Genomic DNA, 18755 nt, shown 5'->3' on the forward strand with positions numbered 1-18755 from the left:
ACCTGTGTAGTATACACATTCATCCCAGCCAGGTTTCTGCCATGCTGAATTCCGTGTTTCATCTCTTGATTGCAAGTCCTTGTAAGCTTCAAAAAGAAAGTATGATAGCCAGAATGAATAATTAGGTTTACAACTCTATTATGGAACTCATTTTATAAAAATTAAAAATTATTTGATGATCTGAAAAATATCAACCTTTTCCAATTCAGAATTATAACATTTAGTTAAATCACTTTAAAATACAAGATGTAACTACCAATCGTATTTTGCTAATAATTGACAAGATAATTTGAAATAACTCCACAGAGGCCAGTATCCCATCACCAAATCACCCTCTATTTAGATGTGGGAAGTCTTTGATACTGATCCAACTTCCTCAGAACCAGCAGGATGTTTGACACTGTTTATAGCCATCAGCTAGGGCTCCCTGATTGGGACTATTCATCTGATCCAATCAGGGAACTTATTCAATGATGGCCACCTGGGTGACCTTGTTACAATCACTACGTCCCTCCCCTCTGGGTCAGAGGACATAAATCAGTATTTTGTGGGGCGTGTTCCTGGATAAGGTTCCTCCAACTCTACCTCTGTAATGCAAGTACTCGCCTCTTGCCCCTTGAGCATCTTGGAAGAAACTAATTCTCCTCTTCAGGTGACAAAAGCTTCAACACCTGTGTCCATGTCAGATTCCAAGGAGTCTTCAATTGACAAAGGAGGATAACCCACAGGTTCCAGAACAGGTGGAAAGGCTGCTAAGGAGGCAGGCATGTTTTCCTCCCACACCATCACAGCTATCCGAACTTCATACATTACTGGATCTGACCACTTTACCAAGGAGAAACAGACTGGTATCCTGTCACCAAGTCATCCTTTGTTTACATATGTGGAGAGTCCTTGAAACTTCCTCCAAGCCAGCTCTCAGGAGTGAACAGAATCTCTGACACTGCTTATAGTCAGCCTGGACTCTCAGCCTAGACCAGATTAACAGCCACAATCAGGGAACTCATTTTCTGAGTTCCATCTGGCTGATTTCATTACAATCGCTACATAATCTGAATAAATTATATGAATTTACACTTTCAAGTGCTATTCATTTGGAGAGGGGTGAGTAAATGAATTGAAAGCAGACACGTATTGTATATGCTAAATGATATTATGAAACCTATTAGAATACAGCACAAACAGAGGTAGGTCAAGCAGAAAATGAGATAGTACCATCTTTCATTCCAAGGCACCATTTTATGACATAGTGAAAGTTGTTCTCCAAAGTGAAAGTCAAGTTGATTTCACTTGTGACTTCACGGACGATAATTTATAAACACTGACATTAAAATCTAAGGGAGTCAGTCAATGTTGACAAAATTAAAAGGAAGAAAATATATATGTTAAGAATGCAAACTTGAAAACAATCTACTGAAAGAAACAGTTGTACACAGAAAAACAGATGGTGACATTTTAATGTTAGTAAAGTTGAAAAGAGAGAAAAATTGAGAAATTTTAAATAAGGTCAGAGTGGATAAAAGAAAACAAAAGACAGAATTTAGGAGAATCTTATGGTGTGATTCGAAGGAAGAAGTAGAAATGTGTCATCTGGGATCAGGATCAACTGGAGGCAGAACACAGACATCAAGAGGCACTCAAATTGTCTGAAACATGGATTGGTGCTAAATAGATAACTCAATTGGTGTTTGGTCTTGGCAAGGCAAAAAAGGAAAACAGCAACTTCTTTTGTCCACAGCATTAATATTGGAGTTTAAATTAGTGCTTGATAACATATGATTCATGTCCAAATAAATTCCCACAATGCAAACCATCCTATGTGCAATGTAAAGGCAGAGAATACAACATAAATCATAGGACACGATTGGAGTTGGTTAATCTCCAGCTGCCTCAGCTCTGGTAACCGCTCAGCACAAAAATGACATCACTTTCAGAGTTGTATGCCAACCATTGTATTTCTTAAAACAGTTAACTTACAAAGACAGAGATGATAAACATAAAAGAACAAAAATAGAGGGGACCTTTTTGATTTTTTTTTCCAAGATCATTATTGACAACAAGTTGTATTCTGAAAAATGATCAAGTTAAATTTTGCAAAAGGTGCAAAGATGAAAGCACTGACTAATAGGATTTATTTACCCCACAGGTGATGCACCATATACAGTTCACCAATCTGAGAAAAGAAGCCACCAACTGCCTCATTGTTCTCTTGTCGATATCGAATAGCACGGGCCCTGTGAAAATTAATTGAATCAAAACTAAATGAAATTAAAAAAACAAATGGATAATTCATTTCAAGCAATTAGTGCATCAGAACTTATTCTTTGATTTTTAAAGATTGTTAAATTTGACCACTGAAGCTGAAGTTTAATTCACGAATAAATGAATATCTTAATTGTTCTCTGAAAATTCAGATATGAAGTGGGAACGGATTATTTGAAATTTCAAGTTATTCAACATGCAGTTTTCATAATCAGTTTGCTTTTGTACAAATTAATGTTGAAGTTTGATTACTTTACACTTATAACACTATGCACAACACTTACAGTATTTTAAATTCTGAATGGAGACTGGCTCAAAAACTCAATGAGCTTTCACCCAACCAAAATCCTCAAAACATAAAAGCAGCTGCAACATTAAATTTTAAACAGTTAAAACAAGATCTTCAACTGTAAAGTATACATGCACTCTAAACTAAAGGGAACAAATATTTACTGCATATTTATAACAAATATTCGGGCAGTATGGACATATAAATAACATTGAAATAATTCACACTTATGGTCATGCCATTTTTTTAAAATAGGGAAAGGCATTCCTGTTTCTAGTTCATTACATTATCAAATTTATTAGTTGATTTCAGTATCCAATTCTGTGGCTCTCAAAATGTCAACTTTATTTTTATCCATTAAACAAATAGAGAGGTACACTTGGGTGAACATTCAAGAACTTAAATAGTAACATAACCTGATACAGCCCAAGCCACATTTGATAGCTTGGAGATATCCAACAAATCTCATTCCCTGGCACTCATTCAATAGCCCTAAAAATGTTTTCTCTTCAAGCTTTGTTTCAATTTCTTAACTTAGGCAAAGAAGTTAAGAAATATCATTAACTTCTTATGATATCATTTCAGATAGTGCATTCAGATCACAATTTACGGAGTAAATATTTTCCTCAATTTTGGATCTTTTCCCAATTACTTTAAATCTATATCCCCTAGTTAGCAATCCTTTTGACATGAACTCAACTTACTTAGGTCAATACCATTCATAGTTTCCAATCCCACATCATATAAACCTTTAAAGTTAACTGTTTTAAAAGGAGAATAATCCTCGATTCTCAGTACAACCCCTTATCCCTAGTATCATTCTACAGTGGTCCAAGTTCAAATTATATGCCAGTACTTAAAGCATTAATACTACGAGGGATGTCAGGCAAAGTAATTTCAGAGGTCCCTCACTGCCCTCTTAGATGAATTTACAGCACATTTCAAAAATAAAAGAGCAAGAGTCATCCTCACGTCCTGACCAAAATTTATCAATCAACATGGAAAAGCAATTCTGATCATTAGCACACTGTTTGTATGAGCTCGTTCTATATTTCAAAAAAACACTTCACTGCCAACAAAATGTTTCTAGATGAGCTATATTATTGCAAGTCTTTATGCTGGCTCCATTAAACTTCTTCTGTCCCCCCACGAGGACTGTGATAACTTCCTAAAGTAGGACTCTGAAAACAGAATGTGATACTTTGATGGAGCCCTGAGTAACATTTTGTATATTACTTGATTTTATAATTTCAAGGGTAATAAATGATGGGCAATAATTGCTTGCCTACACAGTGACATCAACATCCCACGAATGAATAAATAAAAACTACGCCTTTATCAATTTCATGCTTTTTCTTTTAAAATGTCTTTTCAACTTATACTTCAAAGATATGTGAACATACATCTCAAAGTCTCTCGGCTTGTGTACCTCTTTAATTTAGGTTGTCTCTCTTCATTCTTTGTACCAAAATGTGTCACTTCGTATGACCGAATACTAAATTACATTTGCCACGGCTCTGCCTAAGTCAGCAGTCCAAGCCAACGAGAAGTCTGTTATTAATAGACCATTGCTTACTAAATTTTAACTTTCATATCATCTGTGACCTTTGGAGTCATTTCCTTCATATTCAAGTCAAGGTCAGTAACAAAATTCAGAAGAACAGAAGATGATAGATCATAGAGAACAATACTGTGCTTTCCACCATCCTAAAAAAGTAACCAAAACTTCATACAACATTACACTTCAATCTATGAATTCAATCTAAGTTAAGGAAGACAATGTTAGGGACGCCTATTCAGAAGGATGCACTTGATCCCATGTATATTTTCAACATGGAATAGAGTCCTCACTGACATTACCAGAACAGAAAAGGTTATTCTAATGCTGTTTGCAGGATCTGTCAGTTTGCTGACAAAACAGTAACCAAACCACAAGAGAAACTCAAAACTTTTGGGCTGCTCTTAGAAAATTGTATCCACATTTTATATTGTTGACTAGTGGTTTAAGAAACAAATCAAATACATCAGTGCTGGTGATACATCAGTGCTGTATATGGATCAAGATTAGCAAATTCCTGTTGGAACCATTTTCCTGGCAGTTCAGGAGAGCTTATCTTAAGAAGGTGTCTTTACAGTAAATTCCTACTTGTGATATTCAAAAACACATGAAGAAGAGATATGCCAAATCGCAGGGATAGGAACATGGACTTATCATGGATAACAAAATAAACAAAGATGCTTCTCCTATGTACTGTGAAGGTCCATGTGTGCAGACGGGACAAGCTTGAGAGGAAAAGAAAAAGAGGTCTGGGGCTGGCCTTGCAAGAATGAGGATCCATGGGTAGCAAATCAGTAGAGGATAAAGCATAACGTCTGATCTAGTTTTAAAAGACAAACTATATTACTAATGCAGAGTTAATTCCACCAGAAAACAAAAATGTAAACAAGAACTATTCAACATATCACAAAAGCAAAACACTGTAGATGCTGGAAATCCAAAATAAAAACAAATAAAAGGGGAAACATTCAGCAGGTTGGGCATCTGCGTAGAGTTAACAGAGCTAAAGTTTGAGGGGTTATTCACCCAAAATGTTAATCATGTTCCTTTCTGACAATGCTGCCTAATCTGGTTGAGTATTTGAAGCATTCCTTCTTCCTTTAAATTGAGCATATCACTTGCAGCAGGAAACAGCACCCAGAAAAATCTTGTACTTATTGCTTTCCTCAGATAATATAAATTGTTTTAAAAAATATTTCTAAAATATTTGTCAACTAAACTTTTTGCAGCAACCCATTGATTTGGATCTTACAAAAACTGAGAAATTATTCATTGAATGTATTTGTCTTAATTCAATCCCTTAAAGTCATAGTCATAATCCAGAAAAGGATCAATGCAGCAACACAATTTTACAAATAACAAACCATAATTTGCATTTTAGTCTTGGCCAATTATGTACCATTTAAGTTCTTAACTTCCAAGAATTTACATTCATTTTCTTTTATTCTTCAAACACTTTAGGGTACACACTTGGAATGAATTTAGTTCAATACACAAATATTCAGAATATCTACCTCAAAGAGGTACTAGACAATATACGGCACCTCAAGATAAATATCCTCAATTACCATGGTCACTCATTTTACAATTCCACAATTAAAATACATTTAGTTTACATGCAAACCATTACAATTGCCCTTTTTGCTATTCTCCTTGTATGACAGGACAAATATAATTGTGTCGCCACCAAGAAATCAACGAATGGAGCATCTGCATTGGCATTTTCATTAAATGGTTTTAAATTGCTTGGAGTGAGGTAGCTTGCTGCTTGAACCTTTTTTTCCTCTTTGACTTGTCCTCCAGTTTTAAAATTTTTTTATTGGAAATTGCTGGAAATACGAGCTGATAATTTCAAAGGCCTTCTAAAAGCTTGGTGAATAATAGCTTGCTGGTTTCTCCTCCTTTATCAAAGAGTTTTCAGGATAAATAGAAAGGAAATAGAGTGAACTAAAATAAAATTATAGTAGAGAAAGAGAAACATAACCAGAACCAGAAAGAAAAACTGGTTTGAGACAAAGAGAAATAGAGACATGAAGGAAAACAAGCTCTCTTTAAAAAAAAACGTAACAATTTAAAATATCTAAGAACCACTGACTATTTGCAGGAATGAGACTCCAAGTCAGTTGTCCCTTTCTGGCCCATAGTGTCAGAGTGGGATTTCAAGAAAACAAATCTTTCCATTTCAGGGGACAAATAAAGTTAAAGTTGGAAAAGCAAATCAGAGCAGGACTTTCACATTTAATGGTAAAGTCCTGGGGAGAGTTGCTGAACAAGGTGACCTTGGAGTGCAGGTTCATAGTTCCTCGAATGTGGCAGGGAGATAGGATAGTGAAGTTGCGTTTGGTATGCTTTCCTTTATTGGTCAGAGCATTGAGTATAGGAGTTGAGAGGTCGTGCTGTCGCTGTACAGGACATTGGTTAGGCCGCTGTTGGAATATTGTAGAAATTTCTGGTCTTTCTATTGGAAGGATGTTGTGAAACTTCAAAGGGTTCAAAAAAGATTTACAAGGATGTTTCCAGGGTTGGAGGATCTGAGCTATAGGGAGAGGCTGAATAGGTTGGGGCTGATTTCCATGGAGCATCGGAGGCTCAGGGGTGACCTTTAGATTTATAAAATCACGAGGGGCATGGATAGGATTAACAGACAAGGTCTTTTCCCTGGGGTAGGGGAGGCCAGAATGAAACAGCATAGTTTTAGGGTGAGAGGGGAAAGGTATAAAAAGGGACCTAAAAGGCAACTTTTTCCACAGAGGGTGTTGCATGTATGGAATGAGCTGCCAGCCGAAGTGGTGGAGGCTGGTACAATTACAGCATTTAAAAGGCATCTGGATGGGTATGTAAATAGGAAGCATTTGGAGGGATATGGGCCAAATGCTGGCAAATGGGACTAGATTCGTTTAGGACATCTGGTCGGCGTGGACGAGTTGGACCGAAGAGTGTGTTTCCGTGCTGTACATCTCTATGACTCTAATTTGCTGCAAATTTAATTTATATTTAATACACAAATGCAGAAACCTCTTTAAATTCACAAAGAAATTTATGGCAAATTATAGCTTTATAAGAGTTCTATGGAGCAGTATGAATCATTCAGCGCTTCACAACTCATGGGGTCTCTCTTTGGCATAAATTATGAAACAATTTACACAGCAATAATGGTGCTCACTTTAAATTCACTCTAACCTTCTCAACATTTTCTGGGAAGGTTAGATGAGAAAGATTTCGAACTGGCATTGGAGTCAATCTTATAATGACTTGACAATCATTCCTGGATATCCCATTAAGTCCCCTATATTTCTCAATAATGCTAATATTGAGCAAGATACATCTGGCACCATGTCAATGCTAACAAGGATAACACTACAAGCAGTTGCCTAAATCAGGTCTGATACAAATCCACATTCAGTGAGTGACAACAGATCTCCCGTGACATTTGGTTATCAACACTTTGCACTGGAAAAGCTGCCTTTAGCTAATAAAATTCCCAAAGTACTTGATGAACAAGAAACAAGACAGTAATTAAAAAAATGAGAGGAAAGGATCCGGAGGAAGGATGACAAAAGGATGCAGTTATTTTGGTACACAAAGAAACTATTTACCAATCAAAACTGTACCAGACCTTGAGAGAACCTTTATTGAATCATGCCGCCCTGCTCTTCTGTCAAAGCCTAACCCTGTTACCACCCCCTAACTTCATCTATCTCCAAGTCCCTTTCCAAAGTTATTTAAAAGGTTCCTAAGTAGGGTCATAACCCTCCCCCCACTTTTTCTCAGTCCCAACCCTCAGACTCAGCACCGCCTTCTTGACCTGCAATCTTCTTCCTGACCCCTCCGCCCCCACCCCCTCTCTGGCCTATCACCCTCACCTTAACCTCCTTCCACCTATCTCATTCCCAACGCCCCTCCCCCAGGTCCCTCCTCCCTACTTTTTATCTTAGCCTGCTTGGCATACCCTCCTCATTCCTGAAGAAGGGCTTATGCCCGAAACGTCGATTCTCCTTCTCCTTGGATGCTGCCTGACCTGCTGCGCTTTTCCAGCAACACATTTTTAAGCTCATATCACTAAGGCAGATTCAGCAACCTAGAAAACTCACCCAAGAATCATGTATAGCACGGAAACAGACCCCTCTGTTCAAATTATCCACGCCGATCAGATATCCTAATCTAGTCCCATTTGCCAGCACTTGGCCCATAACCCTCTCACCCTTCCTATTCATATACCCATCCAGATGCCTTTTAAATGCTGTAATTGTACTAGCTTCCATCACTTCCTATGGCAGCTCATTCCATACATGCAGCACCCTCTGCATGGAAAAAGTTGCTCTTTAGGTGCCTTTTATATCTTTTCCCTCTCACCTTAAACCTATGCCCTCTAGTTCTGGACTCCCCCACCCCAGGGAAAAGACCTTGTCTGTTTATCCTCTCCAGGCCCCTCATGATTGTATAAACCTCTATAAGGTCACTCCTCAGCCTCCGATGGTCCAAGGAAAACAGCCCGAGCTTATTCAGCCTCTCCTATAGCTCAAATCCTCCAAATCTGGCAACATCCTTGTAAATCTTTTCCAAACCCTTTCAAGATCCCTTTCCTTTCTCCAATAGGAAAGAGACCAGAATTTCACACAATATTCCAAATGTGGCCTAACAATGTCCTGTACAGCCACAACATGACCTCCCAACTCCTATACTCAATACTCTGACCAATAAGGGAAACATTACCAAATGCCTTCTTCACTATCCTATCTATCTGCAACTCTACTTTCAAGAAACTATGAACCTGCACTCCAAGGTCTCTTTGAAAGAGGACTGATGAGGGCAGAGCAATAGACGTGATCTACATGGACTTCAGTTAGGTATTCAACACAGTTTCCCATGGGAGACTGCTTAGCAAGGCTACATCTCATGCAATACAGAGAGAACTAGACATTTGGATACAGAACTGGCTTAAAAGGTAGAAGATACAGGATGGTGGTGGTGGGTTGCTTTTCAGACTGGAGGCCTGGGAGCAGTGGTGTGCCACAAGGATCTTCATTTATATAAATGATTTGGATGTGAACATAGGAGATTTAGTTAATAAATTTATAGATGACACCAAAATTGGAGGTGTAGTGGATAGTGAAGAATGTTACCTCAGATTAACAACGGGATCTTGATCAGATGAGCCAATGGACTGAGGGGTGGCAGGTGGTGTTTAATTTAGATAAATGTGAGGTGCTGCAATTTGGAAAAGCAAATCAGATAGTATTTACAGCTGGTCACAAAGCCTAATTGGCAACTTTTCTGGTACAGTCAGGGCAAAACTATTCTGTTTCAATTAGGATTAATGAGAAAAATGAACACAAATGGATGACAAGAATTGCTTTAGGAGCACTTCAGCAAGGATTGGCATAAAACAATTAAGCCTGGAGGCTTTTCTTCAGAAAATAAATTAGGAAATAATTACTGCTACAAATATCAAACACTACAAATAGTGTTATTGGAGCCATACTTCCAATCCATAACTGGTATACAACCTTGCAATGGAAATGGCACATTACTTATAGCAGGATAAATTGTACAAGAGCATTAATATGCCACTCACCAGTTATTACCCCATTCAATCATTGTTCCTGGCTGGAAAAATGATACCAATATTAAACAAGAGTCAAGATATAATTTACAAATATATAATGCAACAAGATCTCAGTTTTTCAGACAACAAAATATCTCATGATTGTCTATTCACATGTGTAAGGAATCTTTATTTAAACATATAGAAAATGAATTGCCCCATTAGTTACTCAAACCTTTTCCATACTTCCTTACCCCTTATCCACAGTTTGTGCATGCTTGATGTATACTTGGTGCTGAAGTGCTCTAGGCATATTTAGATTAGATTAGATTAGATTACTTACAGTGTGGAAACAGGCCCTTTGGCCCAACAAGTCCACACCGCCCCACCGAAGTGCAACCAACCCATACCCCTACATGTACCCCTTACCTAACACTACTGGCAATTTAGCATGGTCAATTCACCTGACCTGCACATCTTTGGACTGTGGGAGGAAACCGGAGCACCCGGAGGAAACCCACGCAGACACAGGGAGAACGTGCAAACTCCACACAGTCAGTCGCCTGAGGGAATGAACCTGGGTCTCTGGTGCTGTGAGGCAGCAGTGCTAACCACTGTGCCACCGTGCCGCTAGGTGATGTATATAACTGGGCACAGAGTCTCGAGGTCTTTTGTAGTGCATATACGGCAGAAAGCACAGAATAATACGGTGGGAGGTGCAAAAACATTTAATAATCAACCGACTTTGTTTCAGACCCTTACATTGACATGGTTGGGGAGCACATACGAATTCTGCCAACTCCTTACAACATTAAGCTATCTTTCCTCCCCAGATGTTGACAGATCTGCCACATAATTCCAGCATTTTCTATTTGTTTCAAGTTTGCAGCATTTGCAACAAAATCAACTTTCTTATCCTTTCAATCAAATGGTAACTAAAGTAGCCTATAAAATAAAAATGAAGCTTCTTATTCATTTGATTCTTCCCAAATTTCATCTCAAAGTTATGCAAAACATTAATGTGACTTGGCCAAATACAATATCATTTTACATTCCTACTTAAAATGGTTAACCTTGAGAATCCAATTGCAGAAAGTTTTTCTGTTACAATAAATTCTAAACTTGCAGTTCTCTGCATGTGCCAGATTGCACCATTTGGTGAAGCTGAAGGTAGTTACTTAGAGCTGAATAATCCAGAACCTAGATAACATTTAGTAAACAAGGAAAATACAGTAACAATTTATCTAGCTGTTGTTGCAGTTGTGGATATATAAAAATCAAATCTCTTAAGGTCACTGCTTGTAAAATATTGGGAACCAAGAATATTCAGCAGATCAACACTGGATTCACATTAAATTCTTTTGCGCTCCATTTCATCAAAAGCATTGGCTAAAATATCCCTGAAGTTTCAAAGTCAAATCACTTAGAAGAGAAATCAAAGATGCATTAAACTTGGATATGGAGTTTATTCAAAAGTTGTCAGCTAATCAGCAAAGGCGAGCGGACAATCTGCAAAGTTGCCTTTGGGAACACAAAGCTGTCCGATGATAAACATAAATCCATTGCTGATTGTAAGGAAAAAAACATCTGGCTCACTAGTGTCCTTCAAGGAAGCAAACATCCTTACTGATCTGACCTACATGTGACTCCAGACCCATAGCAGTATGGCGGACTCTTAGAAGTCAAGTGTAGCAATTAGGGTTGGGCAATAAATGCTGCCCTAACCAGTGACGCTCTCATCCCATGAATGAAGAAAGAACTATATCTTTGAAAAGGAATATGAAAAATGATAGGTAAAGATGTCAAAAGTATGCATAAGAACGAGTTTGGCAATCAGCCTTTGAAGCCAATTTCTTTTCTTATCTTTGCCCTGCTTGTATTTCAGGGAACTGGAGTGCTTTTTGAACTGGTGCTTCATTAATGATAAAGTTCATCATAACACCAATAACTATGATTTTAAGTTGAGATGCTTTAAAATTAACAGAAACAGAGATACATGCTTCATATAATTCTAAGGTTCCACTGTGGGTGAATAAAAGTGTGAGAATACTATTGCTTTAAGAGGTGCATTTTGTCCAGTTTATTTTTAGTGAAGAAAGGTTGAGATAGAGGCAACAAGCAGTCCACTCCATATATAAGCAGCTTGTGAGGCCTTACTTTTTTTTAAAGTTGGAACATTACAAGCAGCCTGAATGGGTGAGGTCAGCTCCCACAGATCCAGGATTTTTTTTTTAGTTTCAGTCTTCAGTAGCAATTGCTGGGTCTTGAAGCTGGATGTGAAAGATCGTATTCTTCTCTCCGTTATAGCTAAAATTTGAGGTCCACTTCCTGGTGCTAGAATTGCACGTGAGACAATTTTACGAATGTCTTGCATTTTACGATTTTACCAAGGATGTGTTTATGGGACGTTATTATATTGGACTTTATTAATTAGTTGCAGTTAATATATATATATTATCTTGTTAAACATTTTGATAAGAGTTATAGTTAAGCCAATTCTTTTCTTTTATTTTGCCTTTATTTTATTTGTCCTTAGTGAGTTTGGAGAAGATCATCGTATATGAATGAAGAGCGTTTTGTTTCAAGCCTGGTAGTTTGGCCAAGCGAACTATATTGGGAACATAATGCCTTAGACTTACGTTTAAAATAAGAAACAGTTAGGGCCTAGACTATTTTCTTAACAGACTTTGAGGCGGTGTGGTCTGGTCCATAACAAAAGTATAGACACCCCAGAATAGAAACATAAATATAGGAACAGACCATTTGATCTCAAGAATTTATCCATTTCAAATTGTGCGCTCATGTGCCATTCGCACCCTTTAATACTACTGTTTCTTTGAACAATTTTCCAATTCAATTTTAGAATAATGTACAAACTTTGTTTCAACAATGGTCTATGACAGAGAATTCCAAAAACTTCATTGAAAGAAATTTTCTTTCATCTTTGTTTTAGTCCTTTCTGCAATATATGTACCTTGTCACTACCTGGACAACCAGTGAAAGCAATTTATTATTTATCAGACCATAACCTTGAATAGATTCCAAAGAATCCATTTACCAGGTTGATGAGAGCAATTCTGATCATTTTTTTTGGCTTCCAGTGATATGGGTTAAGAACATTAATTTAGAGTTTAAAAGAAAATTTCAATGGTATATAATCTTTTGCCACATTTTGCTGATCTTCTCCACTTTCTCCGTTGATGATGTACTTGTTTTCAATATATACATTTTAGTTAGTATTTAGATTAAGGTAATATTGCCTATGACCTTATTAAAATTACCACCTTTCAGTTTCCTAATATTTTAATTTTGAAAAACATACAAAGAAGATTGCTTTCTTATGCTCTTTCTTAACTACCCTAAAACTTTTCCTTTACAAGTATGTGGAGATCACTTATGGAGATAAAACCATTTTGCAGTAAGAAACAAGCATGCATCGGCAACTGGCTCCAGGAATCATAGCAGTAGTGTTCAAGCACAAGACCAGACTGATTGTAACAGTATCTTGAAGAGTGGAGGTAGAATCAGGTAGCAGAGAACAGATGACAAACAAGGCAACCTAACTTACTGAAAATGCTAAAGATTACAATTCTGTCATTTTATATTGCACATTATTCTTCCATTCTCAAATTGCAAATTTTTAGTGTGCTTTTATCCACTATTACATTTCAAACTGATGTGAGAATAGCAATGAGTGTTGAGATTTATATATATACATTTATGTAATATTTAGACTTTGGATTTTTAGGTAGCGGCATATGGGTGTGTGTTACTTCTGTGAAGGTTTATGTCAACAAATTGAGTCAAACTGTTATAGAGATTTACAGCACAGAAACAAACCCTTCTTTCCAATTCGCCCATGCCAACCAAATATCCTAAATTAATCTAGTCACGTTTGCCAGCACTGGACTCGTTTCTCTAAATTCTTCCTATTCATAGACCCATCCGGATGTCTGTCATATGTTGTAATTGTACCAGCCTCCACTACTTCCTTGGCAGCTCATCCATTCATGCACCACCCTCTATGTGAAAAAGTTGCCTCTTAGGTCTCTTTTAAATCTTTTCCCTCACCCTAAACCTATGTCGTCTACTTCTGAACTCCCGCACCTAGGGAAAAGACTTTGTCTAGTTACCCTATGCATTGCCCTCTTCCCAAACAGTGACCTAATCCAGTATGTGTTAGAGAACAGGAAACCTCTGAAGTAGAATCATAGAATCTCTACAGTGTGGAAACAGGCATTTGGTCCAACAGGTCCACACCAACCCTCCAAGAGTATCCCATCCAGACATATTCCCCTATCCTACTACCTTTTTACATTTTCCCCTTACTAATGCAACTAATCTACACAGCCCTGAACACTATGGTCAATTTAGCATGGCCAATTCACCTAACCTGCACTCTTTGGACTGAGAGGGGAAACCGGAGCATTCAGCAGAAATGCACACAAGACACGGGGAGAACGTGCACACGCCACACAGACAGTTGCTGGAGGCTGGAATCAAACCTGGGTCTCTGGCACTGTGAGGCAGCAGTGCTAACCGCTGAGCCACTGTGCCAATGTTGATGGAAAATTGTTTATACCATGGCTGATGACAGAGTGAGCATTAAAGATTTTTAGTAAAAATAAATTATTGCAGATGCTGTAAATTCTGAAATAAAAGCAGAGAAACTTAGCAGGTCTATCAATATTTATAGTGAGAGAAACAGAGATAACATTCTGAATCTGATACAACTCTTTCCCAGCAATTCTAAACAAGTCATACCAGACTCAAAATGTTAACCCTATTTTTCTGTCTAAGGATGCTGCCAGAACTGAATTTCTCCATCATTTTGTTTTTATCTTTGAAGGCTATTAATTCATTTTCAATTTGTAATGAAAACAGATTGATTTGAGTTCATGAAACCTAGAATTTTAGACTGTCCAAGGTAATTTTGGAAGAGACCCGTTTGGGGTCAGAATTAAGTATATTCTTTAGGAAACATAGGTTTTTCACAGTAGTTAGGTATTACGTTTACCTCAGTAGAAAATTATATTTCGTGCAACTTCCAGACCAATATTTGGTTAGAAATCTGCAGAGCATTATAAGCTTAGAAACTCAAAGCACTTATTTTTGAGAGCATTCATGTAAGAAATCATCGCATCAGAAACTAAGGAGAATTAGTTAAGGCAAACTTAAAAATTTGAGTTAGAGAAGTAATTTCTCTCGATTTAAATCACTAAAATGGTGGAATTGGGAAATAGGTTGAATCTTTGTTCTGCTGGATTTTTATGATTTTCTGAACTGTATTCTATTTAACTATACTTCAATGAATCATCATATTAACTAAGATAATAAAAACATATGACATATCAGACAAGATTTCGTTCTGAAATTTGACCTATCCATATTCTGCCAAAACCGACCATCTAATAAATAAATGCAAGAAGCACATTCTCCTTACCCTTAGCTGGTAGGATCTGAGTTCATAAATATTAGGTCCTGATCTAGGCACTGGCTCATTCCAGAAACTGAACTCCAAAAGTAGTTGGTTTTTTCGAGACAGCAGCATTTTACCTCTCTCCTTCCTGAACTCCATGAACTCCTGAAAAATAAGGTATAAATTTCAGTAGCTATAATATTTTTCAAACTTGTCTTTAATGTAATGTAATCATAAACAAGACATTTCATCTTGTAGTATGATGCAATAACCATAGAATGCCATTTGCACCTAACCAATTTTTCTGTAACAGTATCCTGCTCCACTAACGAAACAAATTATATTAGCAATGCTATAAGCAGCCTTGGAAAAAATATCAGCTCTTATTTTCAATACTGCAGGAAAGAGACATAATTTAGAGTCATAGAGATGTATAGCACGGAAACTGACCCTTTGTTCCAACTCGTCCATGCTGACCTGATAGCCCAAACCAATCTAGTCCCACCTGCCAACACCCAGCCCATATCCATCCAAACCCTTCCTATTCATATACCCATCCAGATGCCTTTTAAATGTTGCAATTGTACCAGCCTCCACCACTTCCTCTGGCAGCTCATTCCATACCCATACCAACCTCCATTAGTTGCCCCTTAGATCTCTAATATCTTTCCCCTCTCACCTTAACTCTATGCCCTCTAGTTCTGGACTCCCCCACTCAGAGAAGAGACTTTTTTCTATTTATCCTATCCATGCCCCTCATGATTTTATAAACCTCTATAAGGTCACCCCTCAGCCTCTGGGAAAACAGCCCCAGCCTGATCAGTCCCTCCCTATATCTCAAATCCTCCAACCCTGGCAACATCCTTGTAAATCTTTTCTGAACCCTTTCAAGTTTCACGAAACATGATTCTGTAAAGACACAATTCTATGACTGGACAATATCTGTTAAATTTTCCTGAATATATAATGAAAAACACAGACAAATTTAAGATTGTCCATACAGCTTGTAATATGGTGCACTTCCGAGTAATCAAAGCTACATAGATTAATACAGAGTCCTGTTTTGTAAAGTCAGGAAGAATGTGTGCACACAATGCACCTGTTCCAACTTGAAATAAGTGAGTCATTTTCTGGTTAATTCCTCAGGGACTATTTAGTATAAATCTGCCTGGTCTAAAAATAAACAAAACTTGGCAATTAACTGTTAGCTATCATCTAACTGCCACATTCTCCATGGCAACTGCTTTGCCAGAGTCCACTTCACAACCGATGACTATGCTCTTCTTTCTGTTGCAAAAATATGTTGATTTCTTTATTTTTGAAATACTTGCTATTGTCCTCATAACTGCAAGATGAAAAGCTTCGGCAAAATGTGTTTTTCATTGGTTGCGAAAAATTTAACTAAATTACTATATTCAATATTCTCCAATAATTAAACAATTACCTTCAATTTGACAACCCACAATAATGAAGGATTACACTATCAACAAATTCAATGAAAATACTGACCCCAATGTTTTTATCAATATAGATTATCTTTCAATATTTCATTTGATGTAGATTGACAGTTAATTTCAAATTATCAGTTTCTGAAAATATTGCATTATGCACATTCTGACATTGATGGGAGTAAATCAGGTAGTTTTTCTTTCCATCTCCATACCAACACATCTGAAAGTTCACAAAGATCCAGCTAGAGACCCTGCCTATTTCTAATTGATTTGCTGCTCACTTTGTGATATCAACATTACAATATTAGTTTTCAAAAGTACATTGGGTAACACCAAGTTCTAACCACCATCACCTCTCTTGATCACTCCATTGTTTCTGAATTTATACATTAATAACATGACATCTAGTATTAAAGCAGAAATCTCCTTTCAGACTTCAGTTCCTGCCACAAACTCCATTCCATAGTCACTGACTTTATCACTCTCACTGACAAGTGTCTGAAGCTAAACTTGCAAAATTGGTATTTGGCTTAATCCCAAGTGAGCTTCATTAATTACACCGACTCTGGAACATCACCCAGCAACGCCTCATCTCAGTTGTTGCTAAAACATTAACTCATACCTATGTTGCCTTCAGACTTGACAATTCCAAAGCTCTCTGGGATTGCCTCCCACTTTGCATCCAACATTAACTTGAGTTCATCTAAATCTCTGCTTCCTAGACATGGTTTCAAATCTTTACCATTGTGCCTCCTTAGCTACAATAACTCCCAGTCTGTCCATTTAAGTTTGAAATCTTGGCCTTGATTTAAAATCTCTCGAATGCCTTTCTTCCTCCCAATTATTGTAATCCCCTCCAAGTCAACAACCATGTAGATATCTACATGTCGAGATCAACTAGCTTGACCAATATGATGGCAAGCTTACTGTGTAACCATGATTACCACCTGTTACCTTGAAGCATATAATGGAATCTTTCATTTATTTTTCTACATCCACTTGCAAATTCCCAGGAACTCACGGAGGTTATCCAAATGAGTAACACTGTTCTTAAATATGCTGAATTGCTACAAATTAAAAACTGCACATTGATTCTTATAAAAGAATTGTTCCTTGAAAAGGCTGATTTCAGAAGTGTGTAACTTATTTAGAACATTGCCATCCAATCTCAGCTGAAAAATAAGTGGTAAAATATACTGCAGTGGCTAAATAGGATTGATTGTTTCCAATGCATCTCAGAAGTAAAAATGTAAATTTTATGTTTTTAAACATACAGCTTCCAATTTTGCCCCATTTTCCGTTCAAAGTTGAGTAATTTGGGAAAGCAAAACTGCTAAGCTTTTGTAAATTTTGATTTCCAAACAATGGAATATACAGTTATTTTGTTATTTCATGTTGCCAAAAAACTACAATTGCAGAAATTGTATAATTTTGAATATATTTTCCATTTGGATTTTCAGTTCCTTTTAGAAACTGAGAAAATCTAAACATAAAGCCAAAATCTACACACTGATTCCAACTCTAACCTAGTAAACATATAGATATCTTAATACATGTTATGTAAGCATTACTATAAACAGAAAACTATAAAAACAAAATCTTCTATCACTTCGTCAGAACTAAAACACACCCATTTAATGGTGTTACCTTATTTTGTCTGAGCTTACTCATCACCTCGGTAAGCGTGGGGTAACCTCCACTATACTTCCAGAGGTGGACTGAAAAAGACAGAAATAGGATAACAGAAAGCAAGTCTTCTCTATTTCATCTTATGTGTCAGTGTGTGCTAGCTCCATGATTCAGTTCTGAACTAGTGAAAATGCTAGATGGATATTAATTTTTTCGTTACTTCACAAATTGAAGTTTCAATATTTGGATTGTAGCAAAACTGAAAGTTATAACTAATTACCTCCTAGACTAGTATCACATTCAAGAATCAGAGATGATACCTTTTAATACCTTTGTAGGTACGTTACTTACAGATATACGATCAGTTGCTTAGAGAACATTTTTTCAAGCAAAGTCAGCAGTGGATTTGCTGAACATCACAATGACAATTTGACATGACAATTTTAAGGTTGACTTGATAAACATTAGAAAAAAGGTGTTCAAAATCAAAATTATAGGATGGTGCAAACATCTAAGGCAAAACAACATTTGCCAGGGGGACATTTCCTGCTTAAAACAGGAAATGTATTATAGTCTGTATATAACATCTATTATTCTGTATT

The 18755-nt window shown here is 37.0% G+C and overlaps 1 protein-coding gene across 1 annotated transcript in view; it reads right to left on the reverse strand.

Annotated features, from left to right (window-relative positions):
* nipsnap2 (nipsnap homolog 2) overlaps positions 1-18755 on the reverse strand; it is a 29777-nt gene that overhangs the window by 4371 nt on the left and 6651 nt on the right. Inside the window, exons 5-9 of the mRNA XM_072589545.1 lie at positions 18172-18242; positions 15098-15238; positions 9685-9716; positions 2140-2234; positions 3-86 (exon numbers count right to left, since the gene is read on the reverse strand). Of these exons, the coding sequence (XP_072445646.1) occupies positions 3-86; positions 2140-2234; positions 9685-9716; positions 15098-15238; positions 18172-18242 (423 nt within the window). The remainder of the gene's footprint in view (positions 1-2; positions 87-2139; positions 2235-9684; positions 9717-15097; positions 15239-18171; positions 18243-18755) is intronic.

This window comes from Chiloscyllium punctatum, chromosome 19 (genome assembly GCF_047496795.1).
Source record: "Chiloscyllium punctatum isolate Juve2018m chromosome 19, sChiPun1.3, whole genome shotgun sequence".
Lineage (NCBI taxonomy): Eukaryota > Metazoa > Chordata > Chondrichthyes > Orectolobiformes > Hemiscylliidae > Chiloscyllium > Chiloscyllium punctatum.